The sequence below is a fragment of the Macrotis lagotis genome, chromosome 3, assembly GCF_037893015.1.
Source record: "Macrotis lagotis isolate mMagLag1 chromosome 3, bilby.v1.9.chrom.fasta, whole genome shotgun sequence".
Lineage (NCBI taxonomy): Eukaryota > Metazoa > Chordata > Mammalia > Peramelemorphia > Peramelidae > Macrotis > Macrotis lagotis.
Genome location: NC_133660.1, coordinates 252,487,958 through 252,512,523, shown reverse-complemented (window position 1 = coordinate 252,512,523; position 24,566 = coordinate 252,487,958). Strand labels below are relative to the sequence as shown.

General features: G+C 33.0%; 1 protein-coding gene across 2 annotated transcripts in view; it reads right to left on the bottom strand.

The window, feature by feature from the left end:
- The window catches only part of METTL15 (methyltransferase 15, mitochondrial 12S rRNA N4-cytidine), a 215,740-nt gene that overhangs the window by 108,809 nt on the left and 82,365 nt on the right, over window positions 1-24,566 (bottom strand). For both annotated transcript variants that reach the window (XM_074230411.1, XM_074230412.1), the window contains exon 3: window positions 7,980-8,116. In XM_074230411.1, the coding sequence (XP_074086512.1) occupies window positions 7,980-8,116 (137 nt within the window). The remainder of the gene's footprint in view (window positions 1-7,979; window positions 8,117-24,566) is intronic.

The window sequence follows — 24,566 nt, the reverse complement described above, 5'->3', positions numbered from 1 at the left end:
ACTATAAAGGGAATCAAAATACTAGCTGCACAGAAAATATTTTTCTTCTAAAAATATATATCAATAAACATATTTTTTCTATGACACAATAGAATCATGGTTTTTAAGAGTTTGATAGGTCCTTAGAGGCAATCTATCCTAAATTATATAAAACTAAAAATTAATCCTTTCTGTAGCATCTCCAACAATGAGTTTTACTTGAGTATTTCTAATATGGTTCTATTAAACTCTCAAGGCAGCCTCATTACTTTGTTAATTCTGAATGTTTTTTTTAAATTTAAGGCAATGGGGGGGTTAAGTGACATGTCCAAGGTCATACAGTTAGCTAAGTGTCTGAGACTGATTTGAACTCGGGTCCTCCTGATTCCAGGGTCAGGGCTCTAACCACTTGACAACCTAGCCACCCCCATTAACTCTGAATGATATTAAGTTTTTCCTTAAAGGAAATTTACCTCTGTAACCTTCATTCATTTTTAAATTAAATTTTATTTTCAAACAATTTAAAATCTTTTCCTCTCATTCTCCTTCCCACTTCCCCCTTTCCCTTATGAAAGCAAAAAGAAAAAAAGGTTGAGGGGTGGGGGTGGGGGGAAGAGAAGCTGGATCAAATCCGAATAAGCAAGAAACACAAATTCCTTGCACTGATCATTCCTCACCCCCCCCCAAAACCCATCTTTCAATCTTTACTCTGAGTACATCACCTATTTCTCTACAAGGAAGATGGCAGCATGTTTTCACCATGAGTCTTCTGGAATTGTGGTTGGTCATTGTGTTGACCAGATCTGTCAAGTCTTCAAAAGTGTTTGTATTTCCTACAATTTTTATTTTTTTCTCCTAGGTTCTAGAAACTCACTTCACATGGGTTTCTCTGAAACTGTCCCTCTCATCATTCCCTTTAGCACAACAATATCCCATCAAAACCATTCACTCAATGATTTCTCTTTCAACCTCCAATTCTCTACCTACCACAAAAAGTACTGAAACAAATTTCTTTGTACATATGGATCCCCTTTATCTCCTTTCCCAATCTGTTTGGAATACATACCTAGTAATAGCATTGCTGAGTCAAAGTGTATCTAAAGTTTAATAACTTTTAGGGAGCATAATAGAATGACTAGGTCAATTCACAGCTCTCCTATCAGTGTATTAATATGCTTCTTTGCCCACAGTTTCTCCAAAATTTGATAAACCTCCTTTCTCAACCTTGTCAATGGGATGAGTGCAAAGAGGGATGCCAAAGCTGTTTTAACATGCATTTCTCTTCTAGTGATTTAGTGCATTTTTTTTAAAATTCAGCTATTGGTAGTTTGAATTTTTTCCACTTAAGTCTACTTGTTAATAGCCTTTGGTCACTTATCAATTAGAGATAGGGTCTCATTCTTATAAATGTTAACCAGTTTCCTACCTTCATTCATTATTCCTGACTCTGATTTTTGGGGACAAGTTAGCATGTTTTAAAAATACTGGAATTATCATTGCCCAACTTCAAGTCCTCTTCAAGCTAAACAGACCTAGTGTCTTTTATTAATCCTCCTATAGCATGAATAATTTAATCACCTTCCTCAGATGAATGTCAATTTATCAATATTTTTTAAATCCCATAACTAAACACAGTATTTCAGCTATCTTCTGACCATGGCAAACTGCAAGATGACTTCTTTTATTCTATAAATGGGGGTGGGGAAATGACACTTTTCTGTCATGGGCCATCTGTACATTTACAAGATCATTTGGAGATCATACAAAATTCTCAACTTAAAAATTATTCTGCTATATTGCTCCTAGATTTATTGAATTTTGTGTCCCATCTGAAGTTGCCTTGGTAGCCCAGTCCAAATGTGCAGGCTAGACTCCCCTGCTCCTGTTACACTTGTTTTTTCTTTTTAGGTTTTTTTTTTTGGCAAGGCAATGGGGGTTAAGTAGCTTGCCCAAGGCCACACAGCTAGGTAATTAAGTGTCTTGAGGTCAGATTTGAACTCAGGTACTTCTGACTCCAGAGCCAGTGCACTGCACCAATCTAGCCACCCCTATACACTTTCTTTTAATGTGGCATAATTTATAGTGGCTTTGTTTTTGGTTTCTAAATTGAATTTAGTAAGCTTATAGTCCTATTTTTTAAAATGATTGTTTCATTAAACTCTTCCATTTTATAACTGTAAAGATGATTTGCAAAACCCAAATAAAGATTTTTAACTTCATCCCTATTAAATTCCATCTTATTCAACTCACCTAATATCGAGGACTTTTTTTGCTCTCGCCTGTGTCATACCTTTAGTTAACTTTCCTTTCTAGCTTTGGACCACTTGCATATTTAGCAAGTACAAATGTCATCTATATCTTTAACTGTTGATAAAAATGTTGAAAAGCATAGATCCCTAATGGTTTCCTTCCATGATTTTTGAGCATGTCAATCTACTAGTTCTAAATCCCCCTAACTAATCTATCCTCTAGCATACACATCACCATCATTTTCACAAGAATAAAAAGTGAGACTTTATTAAATGCTTTGTTAAAATCTAGACATATTATATTCATGCCATTTTCCTGTTTTACTAATTTAGTAACCCTTTCAAAAAGAAAAAAAAATGTGCATAGTCTGGCATGACTCAAGCTGTCTCTTTGTGATTTTACCTTCAAGAACAAGAAAACCCATATCATTTCCTGTCTCAAATTAAGAATTCCTAGCTAGGAAAAAGGCTCATCAGAAATGTGGACATTAGGGCATCACTAAGTTTATCTGAAAATTCCAGAAAAGCAATTCATGTGGCCAGATAGGGATTTTTATGCCTTGCTAACTCCAACCCACACTGATTTTCCCATCTGTGAAGTTCTATTGCCGTTCTTGTCATCACCACACAATTGAATACATTAATTTTGTTTTATGATTGTAGACTTGTCTCCTTACTTAGGTTGCAAATATTTTAAGACCAAGAACCATGTCTTATATTTCTATTGTATAACCATCTTCCTACCTTTTCTCTCTCTTTAGAATATATAGCACATATATGATGGTTGGTAGATTTTGTTGCACTCATCCTAGGGACAATGGCCAAAGTCTAAGCTAGGAAAATATTGCCTTTGGCCATTTCTAAGACTCAAGAGAATTTGGAGTCTATAACCAAAAGAGTAGAACAGGAATTAGTTTTTACTGACATTGTTGTTTTTTTAAACAGTTTAGTCTACATTCTAGACCTTAGTATATGACAAGGATTAGGGGCAATTTATTTCCTATTTTAAAATGAGTAGGTAGAGCCCCAATACCTGAGAAAGGGAGGAATCTTACAAGTGATATTGCAAATCCTCATAAATTGCATGGGAGTTTCAATTGACCTTATAAATGAAATATAAAAACAAAACATGTCAAAGAGTTACATAAAAGAAATCTCAATCAAAATAAGTATCTTAAAACTATTGCTTTCCAAATTTAGCATATTTATACTATTGCTTGCCAAATTAGTATCTTTTAACAGAATGGTGAAATATAATACTCAATATATCAGTGATTGAACTGATGTACCTTCTCAAGTTAGATAATGTCAGATGGTCATTTGGTTCAGGTGGTATTTAATAATACTCAAATAGGATAAACTATAATAATCACTATTTTGCATGATGCTAACTAAAAAAGTAAAAAATCATGATCAATAATTAAAGACCCTGGCTAGTTGTTTATAATTTGGGGGGGGGTTATTTGTAAAGAAATTCATCTACTTTAATGTCACCTAGCAGAAATGACCCCATATAACTAGTGAAATTTACAATAATTATGTGTTTCATATGAAAACATTAGGATTGGAAAAAAAATTGCAGGAAAAAATGTGTGAATATTTACCAGGAAATCAAAATTTTGAATAAATATTTGATATATTTTCTCAATACCACCCTGCCCCACACACATACACAAACTTTTAGCAGATAATTCAACAATAAAAGGTGGTAGGAGGATATTGGGGAACTAATAGGATAAATTGCTTCTTTCTCCCTCCTCCAATTCAGCTAAATTTGGAAGCTAGCTGTTGAAAAGGGAAGCGTATTTCCCCAACAAGTAAAATTTCAGTAGTTTTTGTCAGAGCAACTAAGCATTGCTATCACTTTTTTGAGTGATTTTCCTTACAGGAAATAGGGTTATTCATCCCCCTTTGACTGTTCCTAACAAAGCTAGGCATTTAAAATAGCTTGTCAACAGAAAAATAAGGTAGACAGATTGAAAAAACAAATCAGATATTTCTCAGAATAATGGGGGGAAAGGAGGCGAAATACATGAGTGGGATAAATATATAAGATTTAAAATATACCTTTTCACTTTGGGTGGTAAAAGTTGGTTCATATCTCTCTCTTCAATGCAGTTGTTAAAACAGGAAATGCTAACATTGAGTATAACCAGAAAGCACTTATCTGTGTTCAGTACTATCAAAATGGAGATTACAATGGATTTTTTGCAATAAAATACTTCAGTACCACAAGGCTCTTTACCTGAGTCAATACAGACCCTTCCCCAGCCTCCTTAAAGCAGATCAAAGCTCAACTAGAACAGATAAGATGGTTTCTGAGAAGAGATATGGGAAATGGGAAGCAAAAAATGCATCATCTTGCCTGGTGAAGAACTAGGTAAAGAAATCAGAACTGATAAAAGAAACCAGAAATGATCAAGTTTGTCCTCATACTAGGCCAGGTAGTATGGGGGATAGATGCTCGGCCTGGAGTCAGGAAGACCTGAACTCAGAACCTGGTTCAGACACATACAAGCTGTATGATTCCAGGCAAGCTGCTTAACCCTGTTTGCCTGAGTTTCCTTAACTTTAAAATGAACTAGGAAAGGGAAAGGCAAATCACTCCAGTATATTCCCCAAGAAAACCCTAAAAGGGTCATGAGGATCAGATATGAATAAATAATAATATCAACACCACACCAAAGCCACACAGAGACTCATCGGAGACATGGTAGAAGCTGCTCCAGCCTCATAGAACTTGCTTTGCTTTCAGTCAGGGGACATTTCCACTTCAGCCTGAAGCACAAAGAATAGAATGGCAGTACCGAATGTTTTCTGATGGAAATTTAGAATAAATCCTCATGTCACATATATCAATAGTATACTTTTCTAAACCATGGTCTGTGGACCCTCAACAAATCGACAGTTTTTACAATTCTCAAACATCCCTATTTTTCCCCCTCCTCTATTGTGTGTATACTTTAATTTGAAAGGGATTTGGGTCAATGATATGGGGTATATAACAGATAAGGCAAAAAATAAGAAAGAAGAGGTTTAAGGGTAGAGCTAATAAATTAAGCAAAAAAACCCATTAAATAATATAACACAGTACAAATAATAGTCCCAAAAGACACAAGAAAATTAGAAGCAAATGTATGTCACCCACTTAATTTTATAAAAGCTTATATATCCCTATGTACATATACCATTATTAATGTCTATTTTATGTGTGTCTGTTTATAGCCCTGTACAAGTCTCCACATGCTATTAATTTTTACTTTTGCAGAAGAATTTATTTCAACTCTTTTACTTTTATTATTTTTAAATTATTATTTTCCCTCAATTACATGTAAAAACAATTTTAACTTTCTTTTTTTTCAAATTTTGAATCAAAATTTTCTTCCTCTCTTCCTCTTCTCCCCCCTCATTGAAAAGACAAGCAACCAAACTTCCTGTTGTTCTAATGTATATTTTGTTTCCTCTTGTCTCCAAAGGAGAATGACTATGTGGGTTTCTGACAACATATGATTTGATATATTCTTGCCTACAAGGGATTTTAAAGTAGTATGAGTTTAAATGTCTAGCATGAGTTTAAACTTCAGCTTTGCCTTTTAATTACCTAGCTTTTTGGTTGCCATCATTGATTAAGGGTTATCTATGAAAATCCAAAACATTACCTTTTAGAGTACAATTGTTTAAGTATCATTAAAAAAAAACTTTAGATATGACAAGATATTTTTCCAAAGGATTTCATATCACTTAGTTCTTTGATAAATTAATTACAAGCTACTAAAATCTCAATTCTTGGAATGGAGGAGACATAGGATAGTTAAAGGCAGGGCCAATTCAAGTTCCTAAGGCTGTCCTCAGGCTTTCCAACCTTACACCTGGTAGGTCATGTCAAGCTAGAAAGATTTTGAATATGGGCCCTGTGACAAATGGTGCATCTGTTGTTATATGACAATCCTATATGGAAATGACCACCAGTGATTTAGTCACCATGAGATCAATTTTAGGCAACAGTGATGTGCAATGATTGTTGATTAAAGGTGGGAAAAAGCTGAGTTCTCTGACAATGAACCCAAAATGAAATGGAAATACTGAATTAATTTTAAAATTAGAAGACATCACCCAATCCAATCAAAAATAAATGGCTCAATACAGTTTTACTGAATGAGAAGATATCTTGATATATTCCATTAATTTGGTGGGTGACACTTAAAGCACTCAAACTCTTGAGGCTGAGTTTTCTCATACAAAAAAAGGAGGGGATGGAGGTGTAAGATTGTGGATGATGTTGTTAGAGTTTCTAAGGTCCCTTTCTGTTTTAAGTAAGTTCAGGTTCTATGAGGTTCAAGTCCAAAGCATGGCAAGAACAAGGAATAAGATGGATCCAAAGAATTAAGAAACAGTAATAAAAAAAAAAAGAAGAAATAATATGAATTTCAACATTTCCACAAATAACTCCAAAGATGGCTCGGGAAAAAAATATGAAGTAAGAGAATCTGCAACATTGTAAGAAGGATTTTAATTGATTTTTTAAATATCTTTAAAAATAATCACAAAATGTTCTTGAAAGTTGAACAATTAGTATAAGTAGGTTGGGAAGAAGAATCCAGAAAGGTTGAATTGTTTAAATTTATTTATAAATAATAGCAATTGCAACCACAACTTCAAATTTCTAAGTAAAGGTATAGAAATAAACTTCAAATATCTCACGTCCCAAGTCTGAGCCTATATAATTCCTGAGCCTATAATTCCTGATACAAAGAATGATTCATTGATCCAATAACCATTCATTACATGTCTACCTTGTAAGAAATTTGGAATTCATCATTTAGTATAATTTCTAAACAAATCTAATCATGAGATATACCTTACATATGGTAATCCAGTCTGCTATTCCCCATCATGGGAACTTTACATTATTTCAGGGTGGTTCATTCCATTGTTTAGCAGTTCCATCTTTAATAAAGTCTTTCCTTCTATTGAATTTCCATGTAATTTCAAATTCTACTCTAGAGGAAAAAGGTGTTTTTTTTTTACTCACCTTTTATGAGTAATAGCTGGCCCTTCAAATATCAGGATCAAGCATCATTTCCTCCCTAAGACTTTTTTTAATCTGTGCCAATGTCTTTTAAATAAATTTTAATTTTGATTTAACCTACTTTCCATCTAAATTTTTTCAAAGAAAACATTATCTTCCATTTTTATCAACATTTTCTACAACTCCAACATATATTATTAAAATGGCATTGATTTAGCTTATTTAGAGGAAAGTCTGAATAGAAAAAAAAATAATGATGGGTAGTGATATTACTCTGAAGCACATATAGTAGAAATTCTTGCAAATTTATTTGTATTTTCTCTTGCTTGTTTCTCCCCAGAAAATAGTATGGGTTCTAGTACATTCTTGGAATCTGAAACCATTAATGTTCTTACTTTTTTTAATTGACAAATTGATTTGCCAAATTGCTGTTCAGTTATTAAATATGTCTGTGTATGTATGTGTTTCTTTGTTTATTTTTGGCAAAAAACAGTTATTGTATTTGTATATCTAAAATGGCAGTAAGAGAAAAAGGTAACAGAAAACATGTAAATGGTATCAATATTGCAGATAACTGCATTGATTACTGAGGGGAAGATGAGAGAATTAATAGGAGAGACAGCAAAGTTGTCACTATTACACAGCATAATAGAACCCAAATCAGAAGATTTCATAAGAATTTAAGCACTTAAACTATATAAAAGAAAAAATATAATACTTACGGGTACAATTCTGAAAGCTGTTGAGCTATGGCATAAGCTGTTGGATCTCTGTCTAAAACATATAAGGTAACATCCACTTCTTTCTGTAAAATGGCTTTTGAGTGGCCTCCTGAACCAAATGTCATATCAAGAATATTCTAGTGAACAAAGAAAAAAAGCAAAACCAAATTATTTAAGTGCAAATTTTAAGTCTTCATTGGTTTCTTTTTCAAGGAGCTAGTCAATTTCTAAATACATATAGTGATTTTTTTCCCCCAATAAAAGTAATTATATAACCTGAATCCAATTTGCTTTATGTGAATTCTGGCTCAGGTTAGATAACTGCCTGATGAAAATTGGGATCAAGTTATTTGTTTCATGAGAATATTTATCTTTTCTTGTGTCTTTATAGGACACCAGAATTTAAATCCAGAAAAGATCTGAAGATATCTTCAAGTCCAGTGCATTCAATTTTATAGATGAGGAAATTGTGACCTAAGTGACTAGTCTGTAGAAAAACTGGGGATCAGAACCCATACTCCCACTGTTTGTGAACAGCTTTCTGTGTGGGCCATTTTATTTCAATGTTCAAAAATGTTGCATACAAATGAGAAAAATATTCAAGAATATGAAAATAACTCCATATCCCAGAATCGTCCAACTACTTCCCTAAATTTTTTTCTTTAAATATAGGAAAACACAAATCAAGATAATCCTATTGATATAGTATGAACTCAAGTCAATTAAGGTATTGTCAATAAGCAATATGCTTATAAGCACGTGTACAAGGCAAAGTGTTAAGAAAAAGGATCAAAGTCCTGGAGTTGAAAGAGACCTAATGACTGATTTAACAGATGAGAAAACTAAGGCTGAGAGAGTGCTGCTTTGATCAAGGTTATAAAGGCAGTAAATGAGAAAGCTGGTACTTGAACTCATGACTCTTAACTACAGTTCATTTGTGTATCCCCAAGGTCACTGTTCTTTGCATAGCACCACAGTGCCTCCCATGGAAGATCACAATTGAATAGTGAATTAATTACACTTGATTCCTGTGTAATCTAGGGCAAGTCACCATCTAGGGCCTTACTTTCACAAGTGTAAAATGAGTGTAAAAGGGTATAGTAGACCTCTGAAGTTTCTTTCAGCTCAAATCCTACACCTGAATGATTTGTTGGAGATTCCAAAAAACTCCCTACAGACCTCTTCTTAGGTAATCACTAATTTTGTAGGGTCTTAATCAAAACTCATTTGGAGATTTATTATATGCTACAAGATACAATGCTTCCTATTGGAATACCTAAAATGTTCTTGGTGCCTCTTCTACCTCAAAAAGGGGAGGTATCACTCTTCCCCATAAAAAACAAAAATAAATATTTAATTATGTAGAATAATAAATGTAACAAACCCTAAAATTAAATAAAGGCATAAATTCACTATGTAATGCCACATTTTCTTCCAAATATATGAAAACATAGTAACAAATATGGTTGTGTCCCTTGACAATTCTCACTGTCAACCTTCTCCAAAGTGGAGAAGTGGAAACAGTGATCATACCACTAATTTACCTTGTAGGTAAACTGTCAGCACAGTTTACTAAGGGGGAAGATAGAGAATTAATGAGAAAGCAAAGTTGTCACTATTATACAGCATAATATAGCCCATATGTTTTGAGCAACTTAAACCCAATCAAGTACCTTAGATGGGGAGAATAGTAAAGGAAAAAACTCTTCCCTACATCATTTTTCTCTTGAAAAAGATTGAGATGAGAGAGGAATATGAGTGAGAAAAGAAATGAGCATGCATATAAATAAATGCTTTAAAGTGTCAATATTAACAGACATGCAACAAATAAATAGTGCTGGGGTCTGTGAGAAGGTCGATTATTATTTCTGATCCTATTAAAATAAAAGAAAATTTCTGTAGGGTACCTGATCATTCTGTGGCTCTTTAAATCCTACATCCTTAACACCTAAGAAATTCCTTTTTAATTTGTGTCATCATTTCTTGAACTGAATCATTAAAATCTCTGCTGAAATTCTTCCCCCCTCTTCATTTTTAAGGCCACAAAGTGTTTAGTTAAACTACAGGAAAATTAAAACTATTTTCTATACCAACTCTAAACTTAACCACTGGAATTAAACAAGGCAACATTTAGAAAAAATACAACGTTCTCTTGAGATTGCTTGTTACATGTTCCAAGTCAGAGCAATCTTAATCAATATAAAAATTCTTCATTAAGATTTTTCCAGAAAATAGCAGATTACAATTTACATGATTATTTTTATTATATCATGATTATGACCTTGGAGATGTGCTGAAAAGCAAGTAAATTTCCAGGAGAACAATCTAGCATTGCCAGTTAGGTGTAACACATCAGTCCCAAAGAGGAGAGAAGGAGCAGTATCAGACACAAAGTGGAGACCACCACCCAAGTTCTGAGATTATCTAAAAAACAAATTCATCTCCATTTTCAATTCTTTTTTAGTTTAACAATGAATCTAGGTCATAAAAGGAAAACTAAGAAATGTGCAGTGAAAGACAACAGAAAAACCTTCTTCCACTTGTCTGTTAAAACCTTCTTCCACTTGTCTAAAATCCTGCAGACCCAAATGGACACCAAGATGTAATTATTTAACAATGAATTTCAACAACTGTATTACATCCAAATTATTTAACAAACCCTAAATTTAAATAAAGGCATAAATTCATTATGTAATGCCACATTTTCTTCCAAATATATGAAAACATATTTGTTACCAAGTGTGTCCCTTGACAATTCTCACTGTCAACCTTCTTCACCAAAGTGGAGAAGTGGAAACCAGTGATCATACTGCTAATTTACCTTGCAGGTATTAGGTGCCAGAGGGATAAAGATAAACATAAAACTCTTCCTGCCCTTAATTTTCTAATGAGCTACATCAGAATTTCACAAGTATCTCCTTTTCAAAACTGTCATAATAAAAAGATATGTTGTAATGTCAGCAATGGGTGCCCTGTTTCAACCATGCTGGAAACTTCTGACATTGGCCTTGGAAGTCAGGTGGTATGTAAGCACATAAACCTTACCAATCATGGATCCAAAACACTTTTGGATGGATCAGTATAAGACAGATTCTAAAATGTTAAATACCTGTAACTGCTGAGGTTACTCAAAGGAAGGTGATACAGGCTCTGTAGGCAACTCATAAAAACTACCTCTGATCACCATCAAATCTTGTTCAAACAACAGAAGCATCAATGCAATAGCCTCTCAAGCTGAATAGGAAGGCACTGTGGGACTGTGAAACACCCAGAGGGCCTGGATTGAAAGTCCAGGTTCATTGCAACCTTAAGCAACTCATGTTATTTTTCTCCCTCTCATATGTCACACCAGAAGTTTGGACTAAATGACCTCTTAAGGTCCTTTTTAGTACTAAATCTAGGGTAAGAATTAAATTCTTGTGCTTTTTCAGGTACAACATTCATTATGGATATACAAATAAATTCTAGTGTATTTTTCAAAGTCTGCATCATTAACTTATAATCACTACTTAGTAATGTCTGTGTGTGTGTTAAGAAATTCTATAAAAAAGATGCTCAGCTACTCAGTGCAACCTACATAAATTCATTAATTTGACTAAATATTACATGTTAACTTATTCCTAATTATAAATATCCCCTTCTTGATGAATAAACCTTTTTTTTTTTGGAACATTACCGATTTCAACCACAGAATATGTATTCACTCTTCAAGTTTTCTTTACATTTCAAATTAAAAATTTAATCTTTCTGCCACGAAGAGCCATTTAGCTGTGTATTTAAGTTCTTTTGATGCTCCCCCCCATTTCTTAAATTAATCTCATTTTTTCTTGTGATTTTATATACATATGGATATATATACTTATATAAATGAAATTTTTTCTTATGGTTTTATAACTACAATAAAATGACCTATTCTTTTGAGTCATATTTTGACAAGACATGTCTGCTTACCATAAAATCATAAGACTTTGTAAGGTGGAAAGCTCCTTACAGATCATCTTTTACAACCTCTTCATTTTTAAGATTAGAAGAATTCCAGAAAGATGAAATGATCTGATGATGGGTAATAAAATGAGTGACAAAACTAGGACCTGAATTCAGAGGCTCTAACCCCAAGTGTCATTTCATTGTGCCTACAAAGCACCTTCTGATATAATACACTTTGATACTGTAGATCAATCTTACTGTCAATCTGGTCCAATACTTTAATTTCTGATGATAAAGGAATAGAGGCTCACGGGGAAAAAGTGAGTTGTGTAAGTTTACATCCTAAATTCATTGCAAATTTGGGCTTCCAGGTCAGACACTTTGATTCCCAGTTAAATCTCTTCCTATAATACTAGATTAAATTCTCCTAGGGGATTGCTTGAATAGAAACTGAAATGAAAAATTAGGTTAGGATGGAGGAAAGTCACCAACCTTCAGCTCTTCCTATAATGTTCAGTTAGGAACATATGGCAAGATTAATACTGGGAAACTCAGAACTAGATATATTTTATCATAAAATTAATAAGAAAGAAATTAAGGAAAGTTAAATATAATAAAGTATGCTAGAGAAAGTTGAGTGGGAATAGAAAAGGATATATATATTTTTATCTGCTGTACATGGCACCTTCACAAAAATTTGATTATGTATTAGGTGTAAGAACCTCACAAGCAAATACATGGAATCAGAAATATAGTTGAATAAAGTATCTTGGAAGCTTAGATTAAAAATCAATTGGAAACTAAATAATCTAATTCTAAAGAAAAATTGGGTCAAAGAATAAATCATAGGAACAAAAATGAAATAATACAAAACAAAATGAGTGAGATGCAGCCAAAGCAGTACTTAGAGGAAATTTTATACCTTTAAATGCTTATATCAATAAAAAAAATAGATCAGTGAATTGGACATATAATTTAGAACAATAGCAAAGGAACAAATTAAAATTGCCAATTAAATAGCAAACTGGAACTCCTAAAAGGATAAATTAATAAAATTTATGGCAAAGAAAAAAATTGAACTGAAAAATAGTAGTTAATTTTGTGAAAAAATAGAATTGTAAAACTCAAAATAAAACCTTTAAGTACAAAAATTATTTACTTAAAAAATATGAAAACCAAATTACCAGTATCAAAAAATGCAAAGGGTGAATGAATTTCCTGTGAAGATAAAATTAAACTATCATTATGGCTTATGGAGAGCTATTTGCCCAATTATATGCCAATAAATAAATTTTAGTGAAATGGGGATTCTTACAAAAAAATATAAATTGCTCAGGCTACAAAGGAGAAAATAGAAATTTAAGTCAAGAAAGAAATGGAAAAAAACCATAGGAACTCCCTAAGAAAAAAATCACAAGGACCAGAAATATAGGCAAAGGAGTCCTCTTATGACACAAATGTAAGCTGATTGCCATAAATTTGGAAGTGATTGAACAAGTTCTCCTAGATAAATGTGATGGAATTATGTGCTATAAGAACTGATAAAGAACTGATAAAGGATTATCTTATCAGAAAAACCAGAGAAGACTTGTATAAACTGGTCCAGAGTGATAATTGAAAGCAAGAAGAACAAAACCAGAGGAAAAAACAATAAAACAATTACCCTAATTAATATCAGTTAAAAATTTTTCAATAAAATACTGGCAAGGAGATTACAGCAATATATTAAAAAATATCATTACTGGGGGTAGAGGGGTTTATATCAGGAATGTAGAAATGGATTAATATTAAGAAAAATAACCAAAATAACCTTATCAGTGACAAAAACAACTAAAATCATATGATATCAATAACTGGGGAAATATTAATTGCTCATAGGAAAATTGAATCAATATCATAAAAATGAAAATTTTTAAAAAAATTTTTATTCATTTAAGGCAATGGGGTTTAAGTGACTTGCCCAAGGTCACATAGTTAGTGTCTGAGGCTGGATTTGAACTCAGGTTCTCCTGACTCCAGGGCTGGGGCTCTGTTCACTGCACCACCTAGCTGCCCCCAAAATGATAATTCTATCTAAATTAATCTATATATTCAGTGATATATCAAACTACCAAAGAATTATTTTATAGAGCAAGAAAACATTGTAATAAAATTCATCTAGAAGAACAAAAGGTCGAGACTATCAAGGGAATCAATTAAAATATTAAGAAACTGTATGAGATTTCAAATTGTACTATAAAGAAGCAATCATCAAAACATTATATTATACACAAATAGATATACATTCAGTACTGATCTGAATATGTCAATTTTCTCACAAAATTAATTTTTCTAAAACTTCAGTATAAGATACTGATTAAGAAGAATGGAATAGATTAGGTACACAAGACATACTAGTAAATAACCACAATAACAAAATGTTTGATAAATTCAAAATCCAAACTTTTAGGGTTAGAACTCAATATTTGTCAAAAAATGCTGGGAAAACTAGAGCACTTTGGAAGAAAGTAGTACAGTGCAATTTTTAATACCATATACCAAGATAAGGTCAAAATGTTTATAAGATTTAGACATAAAGGTTGTGAGAGGATGGTGCCTAGGAAGCTGAGGGGATTAGTAACTTTGGAGTACAAAAATAAGTTGAAGAAATGAGCAATGTCTAGCTTTTGAAACTCTAAATATTTTAAGAACTATCATAAGGAAGAGAGAACTGTTCTGACTGGTCTCAGAAGGGCAAAATAGGATTAGGTCAAAGCTTGCAGAAAAGGCACATTTTGTTTCAATGTACAGAAATACTCAGAAATAAAGAAGATTGCTTTGTAAATCAATGGATTCCTCTTCCCTGGAATTCTTTCCAAAAGTGCTAGAAGATGACCACTTAGTAGAGACATTGAATGTATTCCTATTCAAGGGCAATGTGGACTAGATTGACCTTTCAGATCACTTCATGCTTTGAGATTCTGCGCTGTTACTGAATTCTTAAATCTTCACATTGAAGATGTAATTGATTAGTACTTACTACTTTGAATCAAATATTGTGCAAATACCATTTTTATCAGCAATAAGATAGCTATTTCCACAATGACACATATTTAAATTGATCATAAGTTACAAAATGTTTTTTTACCTATTAGATGACAAAATACTTCTTTTCAATTCAGTGGTTAAAATACAATTGCTGGGGACAAGCTAGAAAATATTGTTAAAATTGGACATGGAACCATTTTTAGATATGAACAACACCAGTACAGATTTTCCCTTTTTTATTTCCCTAATGTTGATTAGTCATTTCCAATCTGTGCAAGATTTTTAATTAGTAAGTCCTCCTCCCATTTTGGAAACAATATGGCCTTATTTCGCTTTAAGTTTTCCTCCTTTAGCTATATTTTACTTTTTTGTAAATTACCAATTTCTGATATTATAAAATAACTTTTTTTCCTTTTAGCTCACATATTTGCAACATTAGACTCATTTATAGTAAAATTTAATAGTGTATCTTTACATGAAAGACTGAATTTCTGAAATATCTTAAATAAAACCAATAAGCACATCATTTTTAAGAGTTCAGCATTTAGTTAATAAATTTATTATACACAAATAGATATTCAGTACTCATCTGAATGTCAGTTTTCTCATAAATTTAATTTTTCTAAAACTTCAGTATAAGATTCATTTTTGTTTCTTAGCCTTTAAAATTTTTTTCAATCAGCAAAAATCCATCTTCTCAACTTCCCTACCAATATTCCATCTACAGAAAAATTGAATACAAAAGAAAAAAAACAAAACTCATTATCAACATGCAAACTGTCATACAGACAAATGTAGAAATTCCAAAGTCCAAAAAAAAAATCTTCACATAATCTCTAAAAGGAGATGCTAACATGTTTCATCATTAGTCTTCTGGAATTATGATTAAAGTCACTATCCTACCAGAATTCCCAACTCTCTTACAGTTGTTTGTCTTTACCTAAATGCTATCATTCCTATTAATTGTTTACTTCACTTGATTCTGTTTAACTTCACTCTGGACCAGTTCATGCAAGTCTTCTCAGGTTTCTCTGAGGAATTACCTAGCTATGTGACCTTGGGCAAGTCACTCTTTTTTTGCAAGGCAAATGGGGTAAAGTGACTTGCCCGAAGTCACACAGCTAGGTAATTATTGTCAGAGGCCAAATTTGAACTCAGGTACTCCTGAATCCAGAGCCAATGCTCTATTCACTATGTAACCGAGCTGTCCCTGGGCAAGTCACTCTTAACCCTTAAAATAAAAATAAAAATAAAAATAAAAATAAAAATAGTTTATTGTTTACCTTGTATCATTATACTGTTGGAAGTACACCCAAATATAGCCAAAAACAGGTTTAGTTCTTGATATATCCTTTGCTCATAAATCAAGTTCCCTGTTCCTTTATAGTTGAGGCTGTTAAATTATATGTGATTCTGATGAAATAATTTGAATTCTTTCTTTCAGGATGTTTTCTTTAACTTGGAAACTCAATTTTAGCTATGATGTTTCTGGGACTTTACATTTTGGGGTTTCTTTCAGGAAATGTTTAGTGGATTCTTTCTTTTTCCACTTTGCCCTCTAGTTCTAAGAGATCTGGGCAGTTTTAAGTTTTAAGATTAGCTTTTGCACTTGTTTTCCAGTGTTTAGATACCTTTTCCATTAAAAAAAGACCAATTATTAGCAATATAAATTTTATTTTAAAATAGCTTAATTTTGGATGGTTTGATAATACAGAATGAATTGAAAAGCATTAAGTCTCTACTATGTACCAGGCATCATGTTAAGCACTGTGAATGTAAAGATAAAAGTAAAACTTGGCCCGCTCTGAAAGAACTTCTATTTTAATAAGGAGGAGAATACCTGATAAATCCTGATTGATAATACTTTATATATTACTGAATTGGTCCAAAATAAGCTACCAGAAACAATATTTATTCTATATATTATTTGTATACACACACAGAATAGAAAATGAATAAAAGGTAATTTGGAGAGAAAGAGAGAACTAGGAACCTAGTTCCTCTTAATGAAGAAAGGGGTGTTTACTGATACATTGTTGGTGGAGCTGTCAACTCATCCAACCTTTCTGGAGAGCAGTCTGGAGCTATGCCCAAAGAGCAACAAAAATGTGCATACCCTTTGATCTAGCAATACCACTACTGGGTATGTACCCTGAAGAGATGATGAAAAAGGGTAAAAACATCACTTGTACAAAAATTTCATAGCAGCCCTGTTTGTGATGGCAAAGAATTGGAAATCAAGTAAATGTCCTTCAATTGGGGAATGGCTTAGCAAACTGTGGTATATGTATGCCATGGAACACTATTGTTCTATTAGAAACCAGGAGGGATGGGAATTCAGGGAAGTCTGGAGGGATTTGCATGAACTGAAGCTGAGTAAGATGAGCAGAACCAGAAAAACATTGTACACCCTAACAACAACATGGGGGTGATGTTCAACCTTGATGGACTTGTTCATTCCATCAGTGCAAGAAATCAGGAATAATTTGGGGTTGTCTGCAATGGAGAATACCATCTGTATCCAGATAAAGAGCCATGGAGTTTGAACAAAGTTCAAGGACTATTCCCTTTAATTTAGGAAAAAAAACCATATCTTATTGTCTGATCTTGTTATCTCTTAAACTTTTTGTTTCTTCCTTAAGGATATGATTTTTTTCTCTCATCACACTCAATTTGGATCAACATACAACATGTAAACAAAATAAAGACTGAGAGAATGCTTTCCATGGGGGGAGGGAAGTAAGATGGGGGGGGGGATTGTAAAACTCAAATAAAATCTTTAATAAAAGAAAAAAGGGGATGTTTGAGCAGTTTTAAAGAAGATAAGGATTCTAAAAGGCAGAGATGAAGAAGGAAAAGGATTATAATCATGGGGGACTCCCTGTATAAAGGCACTGAGATTTAATGTGTATGTCAGTAATAAAACACTAATTTGGAAGGGAGTAATCTGCAAGAACACTGGAAGTACAAGAAATAGCCAGGTAGTGGCAAAGGATATGTGAATATATTATCTAAAACTTGAATACAAGATTAACTTTTAACTTAATTTTTAAAAAATCACTTGTCATTTACTAAACATATGCCAAGTAATATGCTAGGCACTAGGGATAAAAGCTCAAAATAAACAAAACTATAATCTTGAGACTCAAGAAATCTACTTTCTATAGGGTGAAATACAATGTACATATTTAAATTAATACAAAATACATGCAAAGTAAACATAAGGTATTTTCAGGAGAGGTCACAAACAGTTAAATGATAAAAGGTCTCAGGAAAATGTGATGGTTGTGACCATGAGTTTCGAAGGAGGTTATAGCTATGTTCTAAAAGGGAGAGATGAGTGAAGATTTCATTGCATGGATATAAGAGACAGAATTTCACATTTCAGGAAAATCAAGAAGTTGAAAGAATGATACACTTGATAGAAATAGGGAAGTTTGGAAGAAGGATAAGATAATGAAGTGTATTTCCAGCATGGTAAGTAAAATACTTGCATGCCTTCTACTTGGAAATTCAGAGTAAATAATTCAATAAATATATATCAAGTACTACTTATACCCTTGCTTAGAGCCTGGTTATTCAACACCTTATTTAACATCAGAGATTTTATCCAAGTGGATAAAGATGCCAAAAATGTAAAGGCCACACCTCTATACCTTAGAAGACAGTGACCAATCCCCTGGAAGTGAGCAGCTCTAAATGAAGTTAGGCTTATCTTTAAAGATATACTTTATTTTCATAATTTTCTCTGTATATATTGTTCCTCCCAAGCCCCCATTCCCAGTAGAATATGAGCTCTTTTTAAAAAAAATTATTTATGGTAATGGAGTTACGTGACTTGCCCAAGGTCACACAGCTAGGCATTTATTGTTTGAGGTCAGATTTCTACTCAGGTACTCCTGACTCCGGGCTGGTGCTCTATCCACTGCACCACCTAGCTGCCCCAGAATATGAGCTCTTTGAGGACGTGTTTTGCTTATGCATTTCTATTTCCAGTATCACACACACACACACACACACACACACACACACACACAGAGATATTTGACAAATTATTAAGCTTTTAAATTTGTAGTACCTACATTGAAAGATGAAATGTGTTGATCATTCATTCAGACTGCTCATCATCACCTAGACAGTGGGTCTTGTTCATTCAGTGAGTATTTCCTATAAAGATAGGTCAACCTGGCTAATGTGATGATGGATTCACTTAGGAACCTCTGTATAATATTTTAGGGGTGAATTACATCAATATAATATCATCTGTAAAACAGAGTATCCTCCTGATCTCTGAGGCCTGGTCTCCTTTACAACAGTTGCAAGTATTTTTAGTAAACATATACTTTGAAATTTTTATCTGTCTTGATATTAACAATCAGATGTTCATTGAATAAGCTACTCTATGTTGTTATCTATTTCAAAGAATCATCTCTAAATGTGACACATGCATGGAAAGTATATTTTATGGGATATTTATGGGATATAAGATAGTTGGCTCTACTGAATTAAAAACTTTTTATCATCATCATCATTCAAAAAACTGAGTAGGCTCTTGCATTCTATTTTTAAGCCAACTGTACAATGATGAAGATGGTTTCCTATGGAATGTCTCTTTGAAAGCCTGGCTCCTCCTGATGCCCCTGCCCCTATCAGGAAAGTCCTACTTATGTATATAGATTTGTTTTTATCATAATCTCATACCTTTGAGCAAATAGGCAATAGATACTAATAGCTATATTCTCCTTTTCTTTTTGGAAAAATTTTAGCATCCAACATTTCTTCCTCCCTGTTATCCTTCTCTCTTTTGAATTAACTTGTTTTTTTCATGGCCTCAAAATTATGTCACTTATATACACAAATATACACAGCTCATCTTTATGTATATTTAGTCTTGCTGGACTGCTTTTCTCAACTGTTTTCTTCAGCATTATCTTTTCTACTTCTAGAAATAGTCCAGAACTGTGTTGAGTCCAAATGTAGTGATTCCAGTGTCCTCAATGGTGAAATTTTTTGTTACAAAAATCTTCATAGAACTTTGCCTTCTCTTTATTATCCTTTTTCTAATGTCTTCTTATACTGAGACTATCTCTATTGGTGAGGTTTCTTTTTTAAGTTTTTTTCCTTATTATAGCTTTTTGTGATCTTATAAGAAAGTGTTCTTTGTAATATTCCATGATCTTTCTCCATATTATTTGAAAAATTAAGTTTATATTCTAATGTTGTTGTCTTTGTCTATCTTTGCTGTCTACTTGGCAAGCAGCTAAGGGGCTTTTTGAGTTGTGTCAGTCTCATGTTATTAGCAAATGATTTATGCCAGTCAAAAACTGTATAAGAAATCATAGTTTCTATATGCTTTCATAATCTAATTCTTATCTTTCCACTTTAATAACTTCTTTAAATAGGTCAAGATGGAGTTATTTTAATTATATGTCTTATCTTTTTTTTCATTTTTATTTTTCTTCTAGCTTTGTATTAATTTTGATCTTTGCTCCAATAAGTCAGTGATCTGAATGCACATGGACAGCTGGTTCATGAATGACTCCTACATCAGTAATGAATCATATCCTGCCTGTTAGTATTGATTTTGGGCTTTTTGTGATGTTATTTGGTACTCATCATGTCTAGGACTTTTTTAGTATTTTTTAAAAGTATTCATAAAGCCTTTCTGGTACTTCACAAGTCCTTGACCTCTTCCACTTTCTCTTCCTGAACTATATATTTCAACATTATTTTCCCATCCTTTTTATTTTCATTTTTATTTTAACACAAAGTATATATGTTCACATTCATGTTTATATATACAATTTATATATAAATCATATATGTTTATGTTGAGTTAAGTTGTAGGGTCCTTGTTTATTTTATTATTGATTACCTCTTCATTCTCTGCAACAGATTAAATTGCAATTACTTTCATGGTGGCTTTTTTTTGTCAATAATTATAATGAGCATTGTAATTCAAGATGACCATTTGCCCCATAAAAATGTTGGTTTTGTACAATTTGTACAATTCTTAACTCCTTTGTCTTCCCAAGGAGAAGTAGTCAGTAATTATCCTTCTACTTTATAGGTTAATTTATGGTTATTAATGCCACAGGTGATACAATTCAACCTCTCCAGCAGCTTGCCCATTTATTGTTCCTATGAAAAGGATCCCAGATTTAGTTTATTGTTAGATTAATGTTTATATTATTTGAAAATCATATTGTTTTTATAACAATCTGCCCTATCACTGTAGAAGCATTAAAGGGATTAGGGGCTAAATATGACTGAGGATCCCTTTGATATTTTCCTTACTTCTTAGATTGCCATAGTCAAAGAATTAGCCAGGTGGCCAATTTATTGGTGATGTATTCTGAACTTTGTGAGACTGGTCAATAGAAGGCAGTCTTTGCCTGGGACCATACTTAAAGCCTTTTTGGCATGGAAGAACCTACCAGAGAATACTTCACTGAGAAAGTCTTCAAGAACTCAGGATTACCTTGTAGATCAAGATGAGTTATCAGAGTAGGACTTTGTCAAAACATCTTCCATAAGGGAAAATAAGCATTATCTCTTTTGCAGATGAGATTGGGTATCTAGTGGATAGAGTACCAGGCCTGGAGTCAGTAAAACCTAAGTTCAAATCTAGTTTCAGACACCTACTAGCTGTGTGACCCTAGGCAAGTCTATTTAACTTCTGTTTATCTCAACTGCTTCAGCTATAACATGGTAATAATATAATAATAGTAGTGTTTATTTCCCATGGTTGCAGTCAAGATCAAATAAGATAATGGTTGTAAAGTGCTTAGCGTGGTGCCTGGTTGGTTATACAAAAGGTAAATACTATTATTCTGAGAAACTGAGACTGAGTGAAATTAAAGTATGAATGTCAGGTCACAATGAGTGGCCCCAAGTTGTCAAGGTCAAAGATTTTTGTCCTTCATAATGGAAGAAGACCATGCCATCATATGAATGATGGCATGATTTGCACATTATGTTGATTATAGCAAGGGAAGTGTTGTGCCTCTTCCAGAACCATTTTCATGCCAAGGACTGATCTAACAGGAAAAGGACTTCTGGTGAGGGTCTTGATTCAGAGGGAGAACTGGGACTTTTTGATGAGGTCTTTTACATGTTATCGAGGTACCACAGTGTTACCAGAATGCTGAGCAGAATGTTGATATGGTAATTTTATGTCAAAAAAACAATAAAGCTAAACTGTCTCTGATAGTCAGTATGGTAATTTTTTGGCGATAGTCTTTGGACAGTAAAGTAAAGCCAACCCGTCTGGCAGTATTGGTACTTGAACGAAAACTTCTACTCCAAGGTCAGGGATTCTTTCCACTACCTTGTACTGTCTCCTATAACTTATCACTTCTAAATGTCTATTACATAAAGATTATGATCCATAATTGAATGAACTTACATAGAGGGAATCAGAACCTCAGAATAGGAAGAACAGATTCCTTGCAAAATAGGCACTGTAAACTTGGAGTTGAGGAAGACTTGGATTTAAATTCTGCCTCAAGTACTTGTGAGGCAGCAGGATCTAGTGGATCTACCTCTCCTTAAAACTAAAATTCAAGTCCTACCTTTAGGGCAGCTACGGGGGTGCATAATGAATTGAACACTGAGCCCAGACAGGAAGACCCAAGTTTAAATTCAGTCTCAAGACACAGTAACTGTGTGACCCTGAGCAAATCACTTAAAATTCTGTTTACTTCAGATTGCATATATTGAACAAGGATAGGAATAGCAACTTCCTCTCAGGATTATTGGCACACAGCAGGTACCAAATAAATGTTAGTTCTGTCACTGAACTTTTCAACATTCTATTTTATTATTCTCAGTATTCTAGGCAGGTGGCTAAGACTATCAATTGCAGAGATAGTGCCAATATGCACTGGTGAAGAAAATTTCCTTTGGGGAACTCCATGTGATTCTCAAATCATATGTACACTGTCTTTTCCTTCCTGGCTGTGTGATCATGAGCAGATCTCTTAGATCTTCAGTTTATTAATCTAAAAAAGAAAGAGAACTATAAACTGTGGAGATGGTTTCAACTCACATTATGGAGTTCCTTGTTATTATAGGTTTAGTATACATTAACTACCTCACAGGATAATGAAAGTGTTATATAAATATAAGTTCCTATTATTGTTATCTAGTTCTCACTCTCACTTGATGGAATTTAGATTGAAATAGTGCTGGGGTCACTCATTATTCTATCAGTCTTTAAGACTAGATAAAGAAAAGCTTTTTCTAAATGAATAAAATTGTTGATTTGAAACTATATTGTGTAGGCTCACTAAAAACCTTCTTTGAGACTCCCCTAGGAGAAGACAGGAAGATGGGGATGAAATGTATATACTTTATCTTCTTTCTACCTAGTATTGATTTGTTCCTCTAGGCTTCTATTTTGAAATATTTTGATGTTGTGTATCCTGGAAATTATAAGCATTCACATGGCAACATCTATCTAAAAACATTGTTCTTATATGGGTCCAAGCAAGTGTGGACAATAGACTTGTCTAGGAAAATGTTCCTGTTCCAGTATATTTGTTTGTTGAATTCTCAAAGACATTTTGAAACCTTTATTTGCAATACAGGGATTTGCTATCTCTCAGTATATTATTGAAAACAAACTTTTGACATAATTCTGGCAATAAAATTTTCTAGTCAGTAGCAATATGTCTCATAGTCAATGTTGTTTCAATTGGTTTCCACAAGTAATCATCATCCATTGTTTGCTAGAAGACCACTAGTGAAGGGGAATGAACCACTTCCTCCAGGGAGTTATATTCTACTTGTGAACAGTTTATAATTATATATAATTTTCCCCAACATTGACTAAATAGGTCTCTTAGAAATTTCTCCTTATTGCCCCCTTCCCTATGATATCCCTACAAATGATAGCTGTCATGGTCTTCTATCTCTTTTTTCATGGGCTAAATATTCAGCTTTGTACTTAGTCAAATTTTGCATGACTTGAAACTAAAGCCCTTCGCCACCCTGGTGGCCCTCTTCTGAACACACACACCAGAGAATCATATAAAATAAGAAGGCATGAGTAAATTATAATTCACATTGAAATGGGCACCCAAGATCATGGATTTATAAGTAAAGAAGAAAAGATTAAGAATTGACTAGATGCAAATAAATATAAATGGCCAATTAAAAATCAGTAGTTAGGGTAACATGCTTCTATTGCAAAATACATATAAGCATATCTGATTGTGTTTTCTGTTAATAAATACAATACCATTTCCCACTGAATATGAGATACCAAAATGATATAATAATATAAAAGCCAAATATATTTAGTTGTCATAATTGATAATTAATACTATCATATGTTCAACTTTAAAAAAAGTAGGTCTTTCTAAAGAGTAGCTTTTAGAACAAACAAGCAGGTAAACAAGTCAGTTGGATTCTATGAAATTTTGTTACTAAATTGTATACTAAAACTTAAATTTGGCCATCAATTCAATTCGCAAACTAAAAATGCCCATGATGTAGAAGGTCACATGCATTGATAAACTACTTTTTTAAGATTTTTCAAAGACAAACTATACTGGATAGAATTTTACACTATTTTCATTAATTCTGAAATTTCAACATATTCAACTTACTAATTAGTTCATTCTGGAT